At 34.4% G+C, this 22,645-nt stretch overlaps 1 protein-coding gene and 1 long non-coding RNA gene across 2 annotated transcripts; both read left to right on the top strand.

Annotated features, from left to right (window-relative positions):
- The first annotated feature begins 14,571 nt into the window (after window positions 1–14,571).
- On the top strand, window positions 14,572–16,819 carry LOC141724919 (uncharacterized). The gene is made up of 3 exons (XM_074527218.1): window positions 14,572–14,785; window positions 15,020–16,092; window positions 16,438–16,819. The coding sequence occupies exons 1-3, from the start codon at window positions 14,645–14,647 to the stop codon at window positions 16,502–16,504; spliced, it is 1,281 nt and encodes a 426-aa protein (XP_074383319.1). The 5' UTR covers window positions 14,572–14,644; the 3' UTR covers window positions 16,505–16,819.
- A 543-nt stretch (window positions 16,820–17,362) lies between these two features.
- On the top strand, window positions 17,363–18,506 carry LOC141661636 (uncharacterized). The gene is made up of 2 exons (XR_012550063.1): window positions 17,363–17,846; window positions 18,216–18,506. It is a non-coding gene; the product is annotated as an uncharacterized LOC141661636 (long non-coding RNA).
- Window positions 18,507–22,645: the final 4,139 nt, after the last annotated feature.

A 22,645-nucleotide genomic window follows, 5' to 3' on the forward strand; every position in this document is an offset into this window, starting at 1 on the left:
AATCTGGGATCTCATTCTAGACATCATCGTCACTAGAATTCTATGCTTGCACCGCAACCTTCCTCGTATAATAATACGACTCTCTATTGATAAGAAAGAATAAATATTCAATAGGTAAATAATCTACTTAATTAGTCTATCAACGATAACTTATACACTACCACGACCCGATTAGTGGTACTCAATCTCAACACCCATTCCAATACAACTCTCACGGTTGTAATCAGCTCATTACTCGTAGAATCATTGCTGCCTTACTATGGTCCACCACTGACCTACTGTAGTCATTCATTTTCCATGAAGTCTTAATAGCTAACCATACGGAGTCCATACATCTCGTATCTAATTCTTCTAAGGAGGTAACATAATCAGCATTCATGATTCATGAAGAGCACTCCTGATCCTGACGTACATTCATGACATGAAGCAGATAAAATTGCAGAAGAGTTTCAATGAAAACAACGATAGCAGGTTAATACCATTCTTAATCATATGCCTTCAATAGAAGACTTAACTCAAATGTTCGTCTAGTCCTTTTTGAAACATGGTCCTGGCTTATCTCAAGATAGTATCTTCTGAGATATCATGGCGATTACACGAATTAATCCTTTACCAACTACTATTACGGTTGGGTATTGCACAGTCAGCAGAAGGAATGTTAATCTTCCAAACCATAATACAACCTTCATAGCTTTAACCATCATCACTGTATTCCTTTGGCACAAGCGCCAATAATTATCCTCTTACCTTTAAAGTGTCGGCCGCCTCTTTGGCCTTTCCTGATAGTAAAATTTCCTTACAGTCAATGTCATTTTAACCACCTCCAAATAAATTTTCTACCTCATTTCAATCACTACTTATGTGACGATGTTTTCCTTAAAATCTGATGAGTAAAAAAAAATATCACCATTTTTCCATAAGTTATTGCCTCAGTCTTTAGAGGTTAATCATTATCGCGACTGACTCTCGATCGTACTTAGAACATCTTTTATCTTAGGTCCTAATTGCCCTAAACAATTTCGACCATTACTGGTTCGATCCATACCTTCTCGTGGTTTAACACGTGCCCCACTTGGCATCATTATAATTACGTCATATTTCCATTTCAAAATTTCTATTCTTGAGAACTTTGAATATTACCTTTTTTCCTTGTAAAACCTCTAAGGTTATTCTTAAATTCTTCATCCGGTACTCCCTAGGTACAGGGTATATCAAAATACCATTTACTAATACTAGAACCATTGTCTATATACTTCTGAAATATTTCTCCACTGATTCTTAAAGGTTGTTGTTACCTTAACCCTTTCCAAATCATATAGTCAAACTCATACTGTCCCTATTAAGGGTGAAATGCCAACCTTTATGCATTCCCCTAGGATTCATTTTAAGTTACCGATGTTCTATCCTTAATTCCACCTTTAAAAGGTACCTGCATCCTTCCATGGATAAATCAAGTCATATATCCCTGATAAGGGTGTCTTATTCAATTATTTCCACCTCGATAGTATATGCCTAATTTCAAAATAACATCTGTATTCAAAATGGGGTCAATCAATATGGCCTCCAAAAGATAACCACGGTTATCCGCTTTTCTTGCCTAATTTGGTAATGATAACAAGGATGTTCTGGAAGATATTGGTCGTGTTCAACGTGAACTTCTTCTTAATAATTCCTTATTTACTTTTGTTGTTTATCTCAACAGTCATCTCAATGTTGGAATATCTTTCATACCTGGCGTCTCCCTTTCTGGGTATCAAGCCACCGATCTTACACTTCACATTCTTGAAGGTCACTTCCTTCATCCAATTTTCCTAATTTCTTACTTCCTTGTCTCCTCAGTCTATCCGCGTCTCATTAGTTATCCTTCGAATTATCTCAAGGTTTCCTCGAATCCTCCCAACTTACAGGGGATAAAATATGTGTATCCCTTATGCCCTCAACCATCAATTTTAACTTATGGTGAATCACCCTCATCCCAATGATTACATACTTTTCTATTTCTATTGCTACGAGTCTTTAGGGTTTCCTCATACCCAATTCCTTTATCATACCTCAAACTATATTGCCTTTATATTCCTTTCCACTTCAGTTTCTTTTTTTTTCCTTTATCTTATCATTATTTCATGAACCAACACAACATAAGCATTGATTTCAACATCCCGTCATTCTGGATTCGTGTCCTCAGAACGAATCTTGACAACTTTTACAACTTAGCTTCATATTTCATCATACTCGTCCGCCTTTGTTCTGGCTCTAAAGCTTTTACACTCTCTCCATAACCTTGGGAATTACTTTCCCGAAAACAATTGGCTGAACTTTAATCAGTTTATTATAATCTCTTGCTCCGTGCCTTCCTTGGCCTTTCACCAGCGGGCGGTCTCTCTCTTAGGAGGGTAAGTGACAAAAATAGTCTTTTATGGTTCGTCAATCATTTAGAATCTCAAATGATTCCTCTATTTCCTTTAGCCAGGCTCTTGCCTTGGCTGGGTCAGCTTGTTCCTTGGAACTCTGAGAGCTTAGCGACTTAAAGGTCCTGAAAGAATTTCCCACCGCACTGTCTCCTCACAGTGGTGGTTGGGGATAATAGTCTAAGTTCTTTTTAGACAGGTCCATGAATTGCCGTATAGGAGTACCGTCTCGGGACTCCTTTCCTTACTCGACTTTCTGTTTCCTTAGTATGAAATGTTTCATCCTTCTCCCACAATCAGGGTTATCTTATACGTTAAAATCCTTGTTTTCCACTTCATTATATTATGGGCTCCTTCTTTCTTAATGGCGTCCTCCCTGACTATCACATTCAGGATTTGCCCTAACTCTTATTCCTCGAACTATGACTTTCATCTACGATCTCATCTTTAAGCTCTTGTACATTTGGAACCCAAATTATGTAGGAATACCTCATTATTCCCTTATCATCTTTCTCGGTATTAATCTCATACCTATTTGTTGGCTCTCTGCCTTCATTCATCACTTTTTCTGGCACAATATGTTCTTTTCCGATAATTCGGTCTGTATTGCAATCTCAAACAGCTTTTCGGTACTGGCTCCGGTTACCTTCACTTCTATTTTCATTTTCTCAAAATCTCTTATAAACTCTCCCAAAGACATTATCATCTTGAGTCTCTCCTTTTCACTAAGGGCATCAGCCACCACATTGACTTTCCCCGAATGATAAAGAATCTCTCAATCATAATTCTTGATTAGCTCTAACCGCCTCCTCTGGCGTATGTTGAGCTCTTTCTACGTAAAAATGTACTAGAGCACTTATGGCTTAGGTAAATCTCGCACTTCTCTCCATACAAGTAGTGCCTCCAATATTTAGGGCAAAACCATTGCCTTGAGTCCAAGCTCATGGGTGGGGATATCGAATTTCATATTACCTCAATTGTCTTGACGCGTACGCGATTACCTTGTTGTGCTGTATATGAAGCACCCTAATTCCTTATGCGAAGCGTCACTACACATCACAAAATCTCCTTTTCCATCCGGCAACGCCAACATAGGAGCCGTCACCAACCTTTGCTTCAGTTCTTGAAAGCTGTTCTCGCATTACTCTGTCCATTCGAACTTCTCAGTCTTATGAGTAAGCCGCGTTAAAGGGGCTACTATCTTTACAAACTTCAACGAACCTCCGGTAGTGACCGACCAATCCTACCTCTGGTAGTCGACCTAACCATGGTCATCAATTCATCAGTGGTCCTTTATTCATTCTTGTCAGGATCCTCCATGGGATCCTCCTCAGCAACTATCCCTTCTAGGACAACATCATCAACCGCTACATCCTCAATATCAACATCATCCGGTCCTGGATTAGGACACTCTATCGGATCCACAATCCGATCTCCAATTAGTAATAAAACATCATCGCGTTGTTGCTCCTCAACCTCAGGGTTCGGAGTCCCTCTACCATATACGATAACGAACTACGCTCCTATCACGATATTTATAAGGGTTCCCATAAGGGTTCTAACTGTCAGTACTACGTTAGGTAGCCCGACTATGAACTTGGCAAGAGTTCTTATTATCTTAGTGAACTTATTATCTTAACGTCACATCATCTCTGAGGTTTATAACGCTTAGCTCTGATACCACTTCTGTAACACACCCAAATCCGGGGTCGGGGATCCGGGTTGTCACGAGTTCCATTTCCCTTAATAACACCCAATCTTAATAATTAATCAACTACTCTGTACTGTAACCCCACAATAAACACACACACCACAAGTTATAGTCTCAGAGATGAATATCCAAAAATAATCACAAGTCATTTTATTTCACAATTCTCTGCCAATACACCTTAAAAGGGTTTCTGAATAAATTTACATTTCTTTGCCATTATTACAATTCATAAATATACATAATCTGGTACATCAAAATTTGAAAGCCTAGCCTATTGGTAGTTCATACCTCAGCTACAGTGACATCAACGCCCATAGGAAACTGCGGAACGTTTCCTATCCGCTCGCGATTTGGGAGCTTGGTCATGTTCATCTTGTCTATCTGATGTTGTGTGATGAAAGAAGAAAGCAAGGGTGAGCAACAAGCCCACCAAAATAATATGTATAATGATTAACAATATATGAGCCTTCTCATAGTACTCATGAAAGTCTTGGTCAAAAGAAATGAGCCAAGTTTGATATCTTAATGCGATGAAGTCGCAAAATATTCAGTATATATATATACGCATATACTTTTCAAAATATGGGAAGTCCTCTTCCATGCATAATACACACAGAGTTCCAGTGTATAACTGTATAAAAATATCGTTGCAAGGTGATCTCATATATCTAACCTTGTCTCAACGTTTTTCTGAAAATCTTTGTCATGCATAAGATAATCATTTATTAGATATAAGTTTAAAAGATGAAGTTACAAGATACTCCAATATACTTATATCTTTTCCAAATACTACTTGAACTACCACCGTTCAAGTTATAATTAGTTTCAAAAGTTCATCACACTGATGAGACTACAAGATATGACTTGAATAGATTCAATCTTTGAAATATTTGAAGGAAATGAAGTTATGATATACTTCATTAAGTCCCGATATATATATACACCTATATATATACATACGTTTCCTGAAAACCTCTATCATGTAAAGTATGAACAGAATTGCAATATCCAATAAATTTGGAAAGGAAAGAATTTTGGCATAAACCTGATATCTTGCTGATCAGGCAAAGATACCAATAAGTAACCTTTTCTACTAGTAGATGGACGAATTCCCCACTGGTCATCACCCTGGTCGCAATAGGACCTTATGCTGGACTGCCACTCAGCCACTTACGCATTTGATGGACTCCCACTGAGCCACTTACACTATCATGGACGCCCACTGAGCCCATGTTGCTTATGCCGACTCGATAGATGGACTTACTTCCCGAACTTTGGGTAAGTAATCAATTCATTTACCAAAACTGCAACCTTGTTGCGAATATAAAATACACCACAGAGCCGGATCCCTCTGGTTTTGAGCGAGTATTTAAATCCCCTTTTAAAAAGGAAGATCTTAAATATATAAAAATGAGTTTTGGGATCCGCTCTAACTTTTGAAAATCATTTTAAAGACTCGAAAACACTTTAAAGAGTGTTTGGAATAATGCTGATTTAATAAAGTAAATCAGTCTCAATATAAAAGAAATATCTGAATATTATTATTTAAATAATATTCCCATAAAGAATAATTGAGGTAGAAGTTGGAAAACTTATACTTGAAATGAGTATTAAATAACCAAAGATATACTTATACGAAAGTACTATCTTTATTTGAATAATCAAAAATAAGTTTGATTATCGACACCTTATTCTTTAATAAAATAAAGAAAATATCTTAGCAAATAATCGGAGTCATAGATCCTCAAATGAATATTCAAATAATATTCATTAAATAATATAAACTGAGTCATAAGCCCTCGAATGAATACTCAAATAATATTCAAATAATAAAATAAACTGAGTCATAAGCCCTCGAATGAATATTCAAATAATATTCAAATAATAAAATAAAAGGAGTCATAAGTCCTCGGATGAATATTCAAGTAATATTCAAATAATAAAATAAACTGAGTCATAAGCCCTCGAATGAATATTCGAAATAATATTCAATTAATAAAATAAAAGGAGTCATAAGTCCTCGGATGAATATTCAAGTAATATTCAATTAAGTAAAATAAAGGTATCGAATAAACCTTATTCGATCAATAGTTTTGAAAACTATATCCATATATATATAAATATATATATAATATACTCGGGAACATCGACTCCCGGTTTAGAAATATGTTCACCTTTGGGTCCCCTATACTAAGGGTATACGCAACTACTGCTTATTTCTAGCATAGGTATTATGCAACTATAAGCATTGAAATCAACAGATAGATAACCAGATTACGAAACAGACATGCATATATACCATATCAGCATGCTCCAATATATCGCAAAAATTGCTAATAACAATCATGCACTTATCACAAGATAATGCATATACATATATTTACATCACAACAACAGTATAACGGGTAGAAAACTTGCCTGAGCGACTGGGGGTTACGAATGGCTCGGGACGAGTCTGGTAACCTATAAGCAACAAGTAAGTTGGAATTAAACCAAAGTCACTTGTAAATCTATACTCTAACCAACTCAGACTCTAACGCTCATTTTGCGCTTACTGATTCTCTTAAGTCACTCGAGTACCCTCGGCTCCACCATTTTTAATAATTTAACCATTACGAGTTTTAAGACGATTCCTTCGCGAGTGTCTTACCAACTGCCTATTACACCTTACATAAATGTTTCATACTTCAATTAGTTCTTTAAGGTCTTTAACCTATGTTTCAAAGTAAGGCGAGGGGTAAGGGTTCGTTCACGAAATGTCGTTACTTAAAACGGTCGTTTCTCCTAAACCGTACATCGGAATCAAACGAAATACATATCAAAACGAAGCTCGTAACATGAACTATCTAAACATGGCAATGGTCATAATCTAGCAGGGAGTTCTCGGGTCCAAATGTTATGAACAAAAGCAGTCTAAAGTAAATCGGACATTACGATGGCTATATTTACGCGATTTCCCAATTTTATACCATTCCATTCCATCACCAAACAACCCCAATCCATTCATACAATCAAAGTCCATCCATATCACATCCTAACAGCCCCAAAACCCAATATTATCAACTTTATACTACCCTCAAACATGAACTAAAAGCTATACTTAAGTTCATTAACCAATAATCAAGATTTACAACTTCAAACTCATTACAAATCCAACCACACTCTAAGTATACAAGGATCATGCTCCTCATGAACTATAACAATCAAAACCATTCCTAATACTCAAAAGTAAAGCTAGGGTTTGAAGTTTTATACCTTCTTGAAGCTTTTAATCAATGAAAGATCCTTGGAATGCCCATGGAAGCCTTGATCTATGCTTAAGCTACCTTGTCCTTACAAATAAAATCAAGAATAAAAAATTTGTTCTTGAAAGTTACTATTCACCCTAAACTTTTAGGAATTGATTAACTAGGTAAACCTTGGATTCTTGGATCCAAACTTATAGCATAACTAAGTTATGAATTATGGAAGCTAAAGAAACAAACCTTATAATTTTTGAAGGTGTGTAGCTTGAGTTTTTGAAAAACTCCTCCTTGTTTTTCTTCAAAAAGCCGAGAGCATGAAGAAGAAGAAAGAGAGATTTTTGTGTTTTTGCTTTGATTTGATTTTTGGTTGGTTGTTTTTGTTTTGTTTTAGGTCAATTACCCATTTACCCTTGATTTTGTGTGGTTAATATTCCACCACATTTCCTTCCCTTTTATGTCATGCTTGCATCACTTTGTGATGTCATCACCCCTCCTTTGTCCTCTTTCTATTGGTTGGATGACATCATCCCCTCTAATCTCTTTGATTAACTTCCTAATTGTTTGCCTAATGACTGCTGATCTGTTATACGGTTCGCTTAACTTTCGTTCTCGTTTATCGTTTGAGGGATCATACCCGGGATCTTATTACTTGGGTTCCCTTAACCTTTCTCCATACATTATATTCCTTTTATGATCCTCTCTTATAATCCTTGAATTTAAATCCTTTTAATCATGTTACCTTATACTCAATTCTTTCCGTATCTAGTGGATTTCCGGGAAAAATCAAAGTGTTCGGAATTGGATTCTGACGATCTTTACATACACTTATATACCATATAGAGTACTAATAAAATCTCAGAATATCCATAACAGAACCCCTACATAGTGTGGCATGAAAAGTTTTCTCATTCAGCAAAAACACTATTCATAAGGGTTTCAAAAATTTCCAAAAATTGGGGTTATTACACCTGGCTAAAGCTGATGAAATGCTGTTGAATGATGACTTCAAAGCACAGCTCAGAGTTACTGCATTGAGTGCCAGGAATCTTGAAGGTCAACACTCAATAACTCAAGCCAAGGTGGACAAAATTCAAGATACAGTGACTAAGCAAACCATGAATATCACATTGGACAAGAAAAGGTTTTTTAAGCCAGCCTTTGACCGCATTGAGTATATAGAAAAGACTCAAGAAAAGCAGCAAGCTCAACTATCTGATATTTTAAAGAATCAAGCTGCTCAACAAAACCAACTCAATGAAATCCAAAACTCTGTGGAATTTCTTGTCTCCCTGCTTCTACCAGATGATGCCAAAAAGGGGGAGAAAGTGATTAAGTCCAAATGCACAACTGATCAACCACTGAAGGGTAAGGATGATGATAATGAAGACCAGGGAAACTCTGAAAGGAGTAGAGGTCTAAGTCAAGGCATGTGTTCTTTATCAAGAGAAGCCAGAATCATAAGCCAAAGAACAAGTTCTGATACTAAAAAGATAAGTTCTGATGAACAAACTCTGAAACTTGATGAAGAGATCTCCAAAAGGTTGTTCCTAAAGGACAATCCAGGCATGGATATTGAAAGTCTGAAGGAAGAAGAGATTAGACTGAAAGCTGAAAATGACAAATCTAAGTCAAAGTCTAAAACTCAAGTCACAGCAAAGAAACCACCTAAGCCTAAGGGCATTGTGATCAAAGAGAGGACAAATACTGAGGCATCTAAGGCCAAGTCCAAATCACAGGCGAAAGTTGATCCTAGATTCAAGGGTAAGGCAAAAGTTGATGAACCTGTAAAGATATATATGCCAACCATGGATCTAGAAGTAAATGCTGATGAAGATACAAGTCCGATTCTGAAGGAGAAAAGGAATATTCAAGAAACCTCTGACAGAGCTCAAGTTGTCTTGACATCAGAAGAAAAGGAAACCTCTGACATTGCTTATGTTAAACCTTCAACAGTTCTACTACCTGGGTTTACTAAAGCTCAAACAATCTGTTCAACCTATGAAGACTTCAACAAATGTTTTTCAGGATAGATTGATCCAAGGGAAGGAAGCTAGAGATAGAAAAGGACTGGGTAATCCTGACGAGAGAAGAATAAACAACTCTACCTCAGATCCTGCATCCCTTACTGAACCAGGAGTAGGGATAACTCTAGAAAGACTAAATCAATTAGAGTCTGTACAGATGGTCTACAACTCCAAGCTGAAAGAAGACATAATGCTTTATTTTATGACAGATGGGAGAGTATTCCAGATAAGAAAGGATGCAATTCGGTTGAAGTATTATGAAGAACTGCAACATGTTTTATTTCTACTTCAAGTGAGGAACAGGTCAACAGATGGTGCTGCCAGATACTTAATATTTGATATTCAGAGGAAGAAGAAACTTTACTCTGTAAAGTCTGACAGACCATACTATCCAAAGTATAGAGCTCACAATGGTGATTTAGTTGAGATGAAGCCCAATACTGCCAGATCATTAATCTTTGCTTTCCTTATCTCCTGATCCAGTCTGATCAGATAAGCTTTGTCAGACTCCAGATTAAATTCAACACCCTTAATACCCAGAAAAGTAGGGTTGCTATCTTTCAGACAGGAGAAGTTACAGTTGAACTTAAAGATGCTCCTAATAAATGAACTTGAATATGCTGAGAGAACTCTTCTGAAGAACTATCTCTGAACAACTCCTGACATTCAAGAGATCAAACACTGAAGCCAGGTTGAGGACTACAACTTTTAAATTTTGAAGGATATAAAGGCTAAAGCTGATATCAGACTTTAAGGATGGTAAAAACTACAAGGACTGTGAGTTGTAGTTATCTAGTCAAATTCTCATATGCATTTGTACTTAATATTTTTGACATCATCAAATATCTATTGAACTTGTATATTATGCTAATTTACAAGTTGGGGGAGATTGTTAGATATATTTGTGATGTCATGTCTAATAATGATTTGTGTTTAGTTTTCAGATCTTGACTAACAGGACAAATCAGGACTTAACTGGAAATCAGTACTTATACTGAAGTCAGAACTTAAGTTATCAGAATTTAATATATCAGAAGATATTCATCAGAAGATAATATCAGGACTTAAGAAGACTTTCAGATAAGAAAGGCGGCTGATTGAAGGGAAAGAAGATCAAGACTAAAACAAGAAGAGATATGCATGGAGAAGAATTCTATGAAGAATAGAAGACTTGGAGGAAAAAATAACTAATTGATATATGTTAGGATACAGAATTATATTCGATATCAACTAGAGATTATATTGTAACTGTGTGGTATATAAACACAGCATAGGGCTTACACTAGAAGTGTTATTGTTATCGAGAATATTATTCATTGTAACCCTAACAGCTCTTAGTGATATTGTTCATCACTGAGAGAGAACAGTTCCATTGCAATACTGTTTTCTTAATAAGATTATTCTTTGTTACATACTTGTGTTCTTAGTTCGATTTGATTATATTATACACTGTATTCAACCCCCTTCTACAGTATGTGTGACCTAACATTATAGATAAAGGAAAGTATCGTGCAACTCCAAATTTGGAGTTCCACTGTAGATACAAAGATATTGATTTTAGAATAAACCCTCTCACATATTTTTATATCATGCAAGTCCAACTCCCTGTGCATTTTAAAATTATTTAATTATTGCATATAGTGATTAAGTAGATTTAGAGTAAAATTTGAAGGAATGATCGGAGATGAAATGGAAATATCAGACATAGGTTTACACTATATGTGTTACGATCATCGAGAAGATCATACATTGTAACCTAGCAGCTCTCGTGATATTTGTTCATCACTGAGAGAGGACAATTCCATTGTAACATAGTTTATTATATTGAATACATATGTTTTCTGTTACTTGTGTTCTAAATCGATTTGATTGTATTCTACACTGTATTCAACCCCCTTCTACAGTGTTGTGTGACCTAACATACACCACATTGAATATATTATTTATATTAAATCAAATTTAGTATTTTATTTTTCTGTGTCACTACTCGACTAATCCAATTCATTGTTCTAAAACTCGAACGTTTTAGCCAAGATATCGACCAAGTACACATAATTGAACTTATTCACGAGCTAATTTTTCTTTAGTCGGATAAAACCCGATTTTGAGTCTAGCTTGGGCCAAACTTGTATCTACTCGGGTTAAACATTAAGAAGTTTAAAAATATATAGAAGGTAAAAAATATTAAACCTACACAATTACCTTAATTATTTAAGAGTTTTACAAAATTTACTCACTCATCTCGTTGTGTAATCTATATATGCCCGATTTTATATAAAATTAACATTTTTACCTCCGTAATGAATTATAGTTAATATTTTTTTATGTTATCTAGGAGTACGTAATATATAATTTTTTATGTGATACATATCTATACTAAGGGTATCTCCAATCACATCTTTATATGCCATATTACTTCATTTCTTACTCTATAGATGAAGTTATGAGGCTCCAACGATAAATTTCCCTATCTTTATAGATAAAGGAAAGCACCGTGCAACTTCAAATTTGGAGTTACACTATAGATATGAAGATATTGATTTTAGAATAAACCCTCTCACATATTTTTATATCATGCAGGTCTAACTCCCTGTGTATTTTAAAATTATTTAATTATTGCACATAGTGATTATGTAGATTTATAGTAAAATTTGAAGGAATGGTTGGAGATGAAATGGAAATATAAGTAAAAAAAAAGGTGAATTTGAAGATAAGTTATTTTGAAATAGAGGAATGCTTGGATATGACCTAATGAATTATTTTTAAAGTTAAAGTTTTAATATATTTGATTTTTTTTTAATTCGAGTACTCATTCCAAGTACTCCCGGATTAAACCGGATACTTTTGACTCAACAAACACACAAGTCAAACTGAATAAAACATAATTATGATTTACTCCTCATCTAGTTGTGTAATCTATATATGCCCGATTTTATACAAAATTAACATTTTTACCTCCGTAATGAATTATAGTTAATATTTTTTTCTGTTATATAGGAGTACGTATATAATAATGATAACAATAAGAGTACTACATATTGTTTCGATTGGTTTCATCTTTAAAAGTAATATATAATTTTTTATGTGATACATATCTATACTAAGGGTATCTCCAATCACATCTTTATATGCCATATTACTACATTTTTTACTCTTTAGATGAAGTTATGAGGCTCCAACGATGAATTTCCCTGTCTTTATAGATAAAGGAAAGCATCGTGCAACTCCAAATTTGGAGTTACACTGTAGATACGAAGATATTGGTTTTAGAATAAACCCTCTCACATATTTGTATATCATGCAGGTCCAACTCTCTATGCATTTTAAAATTATTTATTTATTGCATATAGTGATTAAGTAGATTTAGAGTAAAATTTGAAGGAATGATTGGAGATGAAATGGAAATATAAGTAAAAAAAGGTGAAATTTGAAGATAAGATATTTTGAAATAGAGGAATGCTTGGAGATGACCTAATGAATTATTTTTTAAAGTTAAAATTTTAATATATTTGATTTTTTTAATTCGAGTAATCATTCCAAGTATTCCTGGTTCAAACCGGATACTTTTGACTCAACAAACACACAAGTCAAACTGAATAAAACGAAATTATGATTTTTTGAAAACAAATCCAAAAAAGTATAATAAATGTTTATATTTTTAAAATATATTTTAAAATATAATTGATATATATATATATATTAGTGTGTGTATAACTACAAATTTAAATTGCAGTTATATAATTGTATAAACTATCATTTTATTTACTCAAAAGTTAAAATTAAAAAAAGAGAAAATATAATTTGTTTAACAAAACTTTTAAAATAAAATCAAAATTCATTATAGCACCATGGTTCTAAGATAAAATTCAGTTACGGGTTCGATTCTCGATTCCAACACAATTTCAATACATTTTTTGCTTAAATAACAAAATGGTGGCATTTATGAAATTTTAGAATAAAGTTGCAAAAACTTAAAAAGCGGAGTCACGTAAATAATATAAACCAACATTTCATTTCCTCAAAAGTTAAAGTAATAAAAATATATTTTGATAAAAGGAGATGATGTTATCTAATAAGAATTTTAATTTGCACTTAAAAAGTTATATATCATAATGGTAGTGACATGAAATTTTTAAGTAGGAGTAAGGGGATTCCTTTTTGATACACAAATTTTACTTATTTTTAACAAAAATTGTGTAAGAGTGACATTTTTATATTTTTCAACATAAAAAGGCAAAATCGTGATTTCACAACCATTAAAATGAGACTTGGAGATGGTCTAAGGAAGAGTTTTTAAAATTAACTTTTTAATATATTTTGATTTTTTTGATCCGATTACTTATTCCAAGTATTCCCGGATTAAACCGAATACTTTTGATTCGATAAGCACACAAGTCAAACTAAATTAAATGAAATTATGTGTTTTTGAAAACAAATCCCAAAAAGGTATAAAAAGAATTTAATTTTATAAAACATATATCATAACAATTACAAAATAACCCGCAAGGGTTGACTCAGTTGGTTAAAGAGAGGAAAACTAACCTCTTGGTCACAGGTTCGAATCCCACGGGAGGAGAATTTATGATTATGCCTCATGAGCCAGAGCCTGTCGCTTAAATGCGGTTTACCTTGGTTCACGTGGTTTGCAGGCTATTACATGAACCCGTATGGTTTACCCAGTGCGCACCCGAAGGGTAGCGGCTGCGGGTTACCTACGATAAAAAAAAAACAATTACAAAATAATTGATATATATGTGTGCGTTTATCCACTCAAAAGTTAAAGTAATAAAAAATATAGTTTGATAAAAGGAGAGGATGGTTTATTTAATAAGAATTTTAATTTATACTCAAAAAATTTGTTAGTAGGATGTAATAGGTTCGATTCCTATTGAATACACCATTTTTAGTTATTTTTAACAAAAATTGTGTAAAAATGACATTTTTATAATTTTCCAAAATAAAAGGATAAAATCGTAATTTCAAAGTTATTAAATTGATTATTTTTACAGTAAGAGAAGAGAAGTAACATTAAATTTTTATTCACAAAAATAAAATTGTAAAAAAAAGTATAGAACTATATTTTATATGCACCTTAAAATACGTGTCGAAAACTGTCTAAAAAATGTAAACAATTGAAAGGGAGTAATAGATCAGAGATGAGAGATATATATTACAGATATGGGAGAGGAGTCGTTTGATTAATATTTTAGGGTTTGGTTTAGTTTTCCCCTTTCTCTCTGCCTCCAAATCACAGCCATGGCCCTCTCAAAGACAAGTATCTCGAATCCGAATCTGATGAATGAGTTTGAGAAACGAATTGAATTCATCCGCAGTACCTACGATGACACACAGCTCCAGGAATTGGTGAAATTTTTGGACCAATCTTTGGTTTCGGTGGTATGTTTTTTGTGGATTACTATGTTCACTTTCGATTATGTTGTTGTTGTCTTTTTGATTAGTTATCCTTTCAATTATGTTGTTGTCCTTTTGATTATTTGTAACTGTGGATGAGAAAGAAGACCTATTTCTAGGGTTTTATTTGCTATGTGAATGTTTTAATCTAACCGTCTTAACAATGTTAGGTGTTAAGTCACTCACATGTAGTATGTATTTTCTTTATCTTCCCAACAGAAAGAAACTACTCCGTCTCCAAAGAAATCATTTTTATATCTCTACGTACAGAGATGTGAAAGACTGAGCCGTTTGAATCTCACTAAATTATCCGAGGCCCCTGTTTTCGAGCTTGTTTGTGATTTTCAACGCTCCCATCCCCGCACCTGCTTAAGCCCGGTTGTCTGTTTTGACGTTGAGTCTGATTTTTTTATGGTGGGGGATGTCTTTATCCGTCACAAGCAGAGGCCAAAGTTGCCTCCCCAACCCCCCTTTTTGGACGTCCTTTCCGTTGACACTGTCAAGTCTCCGTCATTCATCCCCTGCCCTCCTACCATTGCTCCTCGATTAGCCGGTCCAAAGGTCGATCCAGTTGTTGTTACTCTTCGTGGGAAAGTATATGTTCTGGCCCTACAGCCATACCCTGATCAGCCCAGTTTCGAGGTCTTCGCTGATGGAAAGTGGGAAACTCTGCCTCCTCCACCCTTTTTACGATGCACTGAAGGTGACAACTACGAGGACGCATATCTTGTAGCATTCCGGAACTCCTTTCTGTCCCTCTATGCCTGGGACCACAAGATTGTTGTTTGTCTTGGGAAGGGCATGTCTTACTGTTTTGACACAAAAGCATGTAAATGGACAGATATGCGGCACATCTATAAGGATAGCAAGGTGCAACCTGTTCTGCAATGTGTTGCTGAATACGACAAGTTTCTAATTGCCAAGCCTTTCCTTTCTGAAGAGCTTCTTGTTTATGAGCTGGATGCAGATGGTTTCCCACAATTTTATCAGAATCTAGATGGGCTTGAGGAGGTGTTTGCTGATTCCCGCATCAAAAGTTCCTCCAATGCCTTTATCATCCCATTAGATGATGATGCCGGAAAATTTTGCTTCATCTGTTCGGGCCCGGCCCCCTGCACCGACTTGGATAGGAACCTTGACTTCTTTTTGCGTGTAGCCGTGATTCGGATGACCATCTCAAACCTTGACGGCAAGAAGAAACTCACTGCAGTGCTCGAGGCCTATCAAATTTATCCTTTTTATAGACTAGCGAGTTCATCATTGCAGCAAGATATTTGCTCGGCTTTCCTCAAGTAAGAAAATATCTTCTGATTCTTTGATTGATAGTTATCCTCTGTTTTCATTGAGTTGTGATGTAGTGAGACTTGAGTTGTGATCTAGTGAGACAGTTCTTATTGTATTTTGTGAACTATTTAAAGCAATGTCTTTCTTTTTTTATGGTATCTGCGTCTCTACAACTCTTATTGAGCTCTCAATCAGTTGAGCAAGTCTTGAGCATGTAAAGCTTTTAGGATTTTATTGGTCAATAGTAGAGTGTGTCTTTGAGTTGCATGTTAGGGTTTGTTGATATCTTTCTCTTCCATTTTATATCCCTGAAATTCAAGATTCTCATCTCGCTGGCCTTTCTCATTTTGTAGGCGTGATACTTTGAGTCTGGATAATCTAAAGGCTGATCGAAGCTTGGGCAGGCCGTGCTTGGATTGATTGATTCGTTGCCTCTTTGCAATCAGTTATGGTCCATGAGTTGTTTAACATCACTTAAATTTCGTTGTATTATTAAGAGTATGCACGATACTTATATATAATTGATAGATGTTCCTTTGTGCACCACACAATACTTATTTATAACTGGAACTGGAAAATGTTCCTGTGTCGCTGCTTTGCATTTTCTTGTCTATGATCTGAATTTGGAACTCTATATTGCAAATGCAGCGTGGCAAAAATATTCTCTGTTGTGAATGTTAGGCAGTTTAAGTATAAGTACTCTTTTTTAAAGATTCGATCTGTGTTTGAAAGAAACATGTGGTTATTTTTTACCGGTACCTGATGAGATTAGAGCCATCAATAATGTTTTTTTTGGTTGCAATATTTTTAGAGTTGGCCAGTATTTTTCTTCATATTATCTATACCTAGACCTGGCAATTTTGGACACGACACGACTTACATGACACGAAACGACACGAAAATTTAGTGATGTGTTTGCATTTTTAGTACACGACACGAAAGTACACGAACACGAAAGTACACGGTCGAGATTTAGTGTCGGTTTTGTGTTTAACCTTCGATTACACGACACGATACGAAGTATACGACATAAATAAATATTATAATTAAATTTTAATATTTATATATATATATGTAAAATTATAATAAATTTATGCATATTTATTTTTAAAATATTATTTGATTTCATTATATTGTATATAATTGAGATCTAAATATATATTTTACATATATTTTATAATTTTTTTTACCTAAAAATCTTATATTTTAATTTAAATTAATATTAAATTTAATATATATTAATATTCAATTAACACGACATACACGAAACGACACGAAACGAAAGTACATGAACACGAATGTACACGAACGCTAAACATGTCGGTTTTGTGTTTGACATTCAAGTATACGAAACACGAAAATACACGACACGAAAGGTTGGTGCTGTTACATAATATTCTTCTTGCTTGTTGAAGTACAAAGGCCAAGGCTCTTGAGAGAGCATCTCCAACGTGTTGTCCATAATCATTGGCTAAAATGATATAAAATACTGATTATGTCGAACCTGGTATGTTATTATTATTTTTAGTTGTTATAAATGGTATTTTGGCCATTTCTCCCAACTCTGTTATTTTGGGCATTACTTGTGGGTTTTGCGGCATCTGGGGCCTCTTCATTCCTGCCTCCTTTCAAATGTTATCTTTGATGATGTTCAGATAGAGCTGATGCCAGTGCTCTGTACAAGATGATTGAGAAACTTCAACTAAAACTTTGCTATCCATTTTCACTCGATCTGATGCGTACCCGAGAAACTATTTTAAAGGTATGTCTCGTGATTTTAGTTGTGTGGATTAACTCTCAAGTCTAACCATCGATTCTGGTGTACACATGTAGACTATACTGCTCTTAAACATATTTCGTTGAGGAATATGCTGATGTATTGTGGCTACATTATCTATTCAAGTCTGCGATGGATTTGTTTTTTTTTTCATATGATCTTTTATCCAAACTGTACCTTTTATATGCCATTCTTGCTTCTCGGAACTAAAATATATTGACTAGGGATTTTACCTTATACGGGAGGGTATTTAAAGATTTTCATTAGCTTTATTTCTTTTTTGAATCATTCTTTGTGTCATATTTGTCCTATATATTTCTTCTGTGATAAAACATGATTTATATGTCTTCCTAGATATTAATGGAGCTTCAAGACTGGGAAGAAGCACTAGCTTACTGCAAAATGCAAATTAACAATTCCAGTTTATGAGAGTATGTTATCTTTTTCTGCCAGAATTCTATTAAAGTCATCAAATTTAATCTCAACCCTGGTTGATACTTGCTATTTTTGTCTGTGAGGATTGCCTTTGCAAACTTATACACACTTATGACATTTTCATAGTTTTCTCATCGACTTGACAAATGCTGTATCACCCTCCATAGAAGCAACACAATTGCATTTGCTTTATATCATCTCGGAAACTCAGATTTAAGGATTTTTCCTTCATTAACTGAATTCTTGAAGAGTTCCTTTGCATTATTTATTTTTTATACCTATATCATTGCCTGCGTAATCAATCCGAAACATTGTGTATTAAAGTCACTTGAAGATTAGCTCATTCCGCTTGATGAAAGTACTATGCATTGTTCTTGTAGTGTAGAAGTGTTCGATATCTTGTTAATTATTAATTTAGCTAAAAGTGCCCGCACAGCTTATACATGTATACATCTGTAAGCTGTATACATGTAGACTGAACTTTGGTAATTGAGTTTAAAACAAGGGCAGTCTTAGCATTACTTAGTTTCTCACTCATTTTATTTTATAAACAGGTTAATTGACCCCCTTTTCTTGTTCCTCTTAGAAGTTTCTTATCCTAAAACTGGAACATATAGAAGAAGAAAAAGTTAACACCTTTATTTTTATAATTGTCAAACTTATTAGTTTATGTATTGTCTTTCTTTCCAAAACAGGAGTCTACCAGAAAAACCATCTGTTGCTTGAATTACAATATTATACCTGCAGGAAACTTGAATGGTACCTTTAGATACATTTCTTTTTTTCTTCAAGATCATAAAATTTTAGGCATGATAGTTTTGTTGGCCTTGCATAAAGGAAATTACAGTTCCGCCTATTAATTATCTTTCATGTTTGTTTTGTATTAGATCTAAGATTTGAAATATGACCATACAATTGAAACAGCCATATCAATTTTTCGATTACTGAAGATCTAAAAATTTCATAAATATACCTACTCCATTCGAGGTTCAGCCCTAACATTTGGCAATATACCTACTCCATTAGAGGCCCTTTATTTAAAAAGTGTTGCAACATTTTTTGTAGTGGGTACAAGTAAGTACAGTAGGAGCTAATATGTGGAACAGAGAACTCCAATGAATCTAATAATAGAAAAAGGAACTAATATGTGGAACAGAGCTAATCATGCCGCAGTAGGATTTATCATCCTACTGCGGCATGATTTAATTCTTTACCCAGTCTTGTCCTTCCAGTTCCTATTGCGATTACTGTATAGCCTAAACATTTTCCCCGCTAATGTGTCGTTCACGTTGACATGATATTAAGTAATACTCATCAGAGATTGGACCAAGCGCAGAGCCTACCATTTTAAACTGAAGAAGAAACCGAAATTTTAATAAGAGATTCTTTTTGAAAAAGATGACACGGTCTTAGCTTCTGTAGAGATACATGCAAGTTAGTAATTTCTGCAACAATCTGTATTTAAGGACACATTAAATAAATATATTGATTAATTAAAAAGAAAAGTCTAAATTGCTAAACTAATACAAAGAAAAGGAGAATCAAATTGAATAAAAGTCTAAATTGATAAACTAATACAAAGAAAAGGAGAATCAAACTGAATACGACCATATAAATAAATTAGAGGCGTCTAAAATGGCGAAATGCATACTTACCAATAAATAGTAGAAAGATAACCGAAAGTGCTAGCCTCATCCGATCGAACGGAAAAAAGATTTGATTAACAAAGAAACAAATTTTAGTGTCAAATAACTTTAAAAAGTGTAGCAGCAACTCTGCTAGGTAGGGGTGTAGATCTTATTTCGGTCGATCTGAACCGATTTTTTTAACCCGATACATATTTGGGTTGAAAAAATGTCAACCCGATTAAATTGGGTTGGATATATGTTTTGATATTTTTAAATCGATCCAAACCAACCCGATAAAAAATATATTTACACGTTAATCTGTTAATTTTATAATTGTGAATATGTTCATGCCTAATAGATAGGCTCTTATAACATCAGTCCTCAATGTTTAAAAAATATGCTACTTTTTGTTTGAGTTCAATATTTAAAGAATTTTTTAAAGACTAAAAGGGTGTATTGAACTGGGATTTTAAATGATTTTTTTTTCATTCAGGAAATCTTGGTGTATTCAACTGGGATTTTAAAAAATGTATCAGAATTTTATGTTATTCAACTATGATTTTAAAATTATGCTACAAATCTGATGATATTCAATCAAGATTTTAAAAAAATCTGATGGTATTCAACTGAGATTATTTAAAATCCATTAAAATCTGATGGTATTCACATGCTGACGGATTTTTTTGGGCTTCATGAAACGATGATTTTTGTGGGATTATTCAATGTATTTTATGGTTTTTGAAATCCCACCATAATTTATGAGATTTTGAAAGATTGTGTTTAAATCCCAACGACTCTTCATCAACTCTACGACACTCTATGACATTTTATCTAGAATCTGCTGAAAATCAAAATCATATATAATCCATTAAAATCCATGAATTATATATAATGCATTAAAATCCAAGTTTAATACACCCCCTAAGTACTGTATTATCACTCTATTTTGGATGCTCAAGTCATATCTGACATGGATGATTGTAATATTTTGTTGAACTATTTTCAAGTATTTTAAACTTTGAGACTTTCTTCTTTATTTTATAATGATTAATATCAGTTTTAATATTTACTAAACCGATCAAACTGATCCAAATCGAAGTATTACAAATTGGTTTGGGTTACAAATTTAAACGATTCGGTTTGAGTTGAAATTTTATAAAACCCGAATTAATCGGGTTGGGTTAATAAATTCTCTCAAAATGCCCAACCCGATCTGCGTACATTCCTACTACTAGTTATCTAACCAGTGATAATACTTGAAATATAGATCAAGGTATGTGTTAGGTCACACACACTGTAAAAGGGGGTTGAATACAGTGTTTACTACAATCAAATCAAATATTAAAACTCAAGTAACAAAACACAAATTTTATTCAACACAATAAACTCTGTTACAAAGAACTATTCTCTCTCAGTGATGAACAAATTATCACGAGAGCTGCTAGGGTTATAATGAATAATAATCTCGATTAAGATAACACATATAGTGTAAACCCTATGCTGTGTTTATATACTACACAGTTACAAGATAATCTTCTAATTGATTTCGAATATAATTCTGCTTCCTAATATATATCAATCAGTTATCTTTTCTTCCAAGTATTCTATTCCTTATAGAATTCTTCTCCATGCATATCTCTTCTTGTTTCAGTCTCGATCTTCTTTCCTTTCAATCAGCCGCCTTCCTTATCTGAACGTCTCTTTAAGTCCTGATATTATCTCCTGATAAATATCTCCCGATAACTTAAGTTCTGACAACTTAAGTTCTGATATCTTAAGTCCTGACCTCAGTATAAGTACTGATTTCCAGTTAAATACTGATTTGTCCTGTTAAGTAAGATCTGAAAACTAAACACAAATCTTATTAGACATGACATCACAAATATATCTAACAGTATGGATGCACAAAAAATATAAGTTACAACAGCAGTTGGGCTCTAAAAGGGAATTCCCAACAATAATACCAGATTCGCATAGCAGCTTGTTGTGCACGCGCAACTTGATTTCATTAGAACGTGTTATGCCCAAAATTTGGTATAAATGTAATTCGGGTCAAAAGCGGGTCAATTAAATAAAATTAGGATATTAATGACATTATAGAGGAAAAATAGGGCGAGCCCACTTTCCCCAAGAATCAAGGGCGCACCCTCAGTCATAAACGGATCGAGGCGCCTTGATAATTTGAGGCGCGCCCTAAGAATCTGTACAAATAGGAGACTTGGACTTCAAGAGCACACCTATTATGCTGTTGATGATCAGGGCGTGCCTTCTGTTGAAATTTATTGAAACGGTCCTAACACATAGAAGCGTTAGGGCGCACCCTCGTCAAATGAGATGGATTAAGAGACGATTTCAACATCTTACTTGGACGAGTTCTTTGAAAACTCTGAGGAAGAAGACTATTATTACTAACATATTTGCTGCAGACACTCTATTGAAGAATTCCTTTCTATAATGCAATCACAGAAAGAAGGTGTCCGTGGTCAGAGACCTCCAGGGTATGCCTGGACAGAAGGCCTCCTCATGTGGTCAATGAGTGTCCTCGTTGGGGATGTGGGGTAAATTCTGGTGTGTTCTTTGGGAGCTCTGTTTCTGTAGTCAACGGGTGTCCTCGTTGGGAGACTTTGTAGTATCCTGCACATTGCACCCAAAAACCTGGGATCACTTGTCCTACAATCTGGTAGGGGCTCCTTATCCGAGGACAAGGATGCGTCCAACATT

The sequence above is a fragment of the Apium graveolens genome, chromosome 5, assembly GCF_009905375.1.
Source record: "Apium graveolens cultivar Ventura chromosome 5, ASM990537v1, whole genome shotgun sequence".
NCBI lineage: Eukaryota > Viridiplantae > Streptophyta > Magnoliopsida > Apiales > Apiaceae > Apium > Apium graveolens.

Coding starts and splice junctions, on each gene's coding strand:
- LOC141724919 (XM_074527218.1), top strand. CDS start 14,645: ATGGCCCTCTCAAAGACAAGTATCTCGAATCCGAATCTGATGAATGAG. Junction 14,786..15,019: donor ACCAATCTTTGGTTTCGGTG/GTATGTTTTTTG, acceptor TCTTCCCAACAG/AAAGAAACTACTCCGTCTCC. Junction 16,093..16,437: donor ATTTGCTCGGCTTTCCTCAA/GTAAGAAAATAT, acceptor CTCATTTTGTAG/GCGTGATACTTTGAGTCTGG.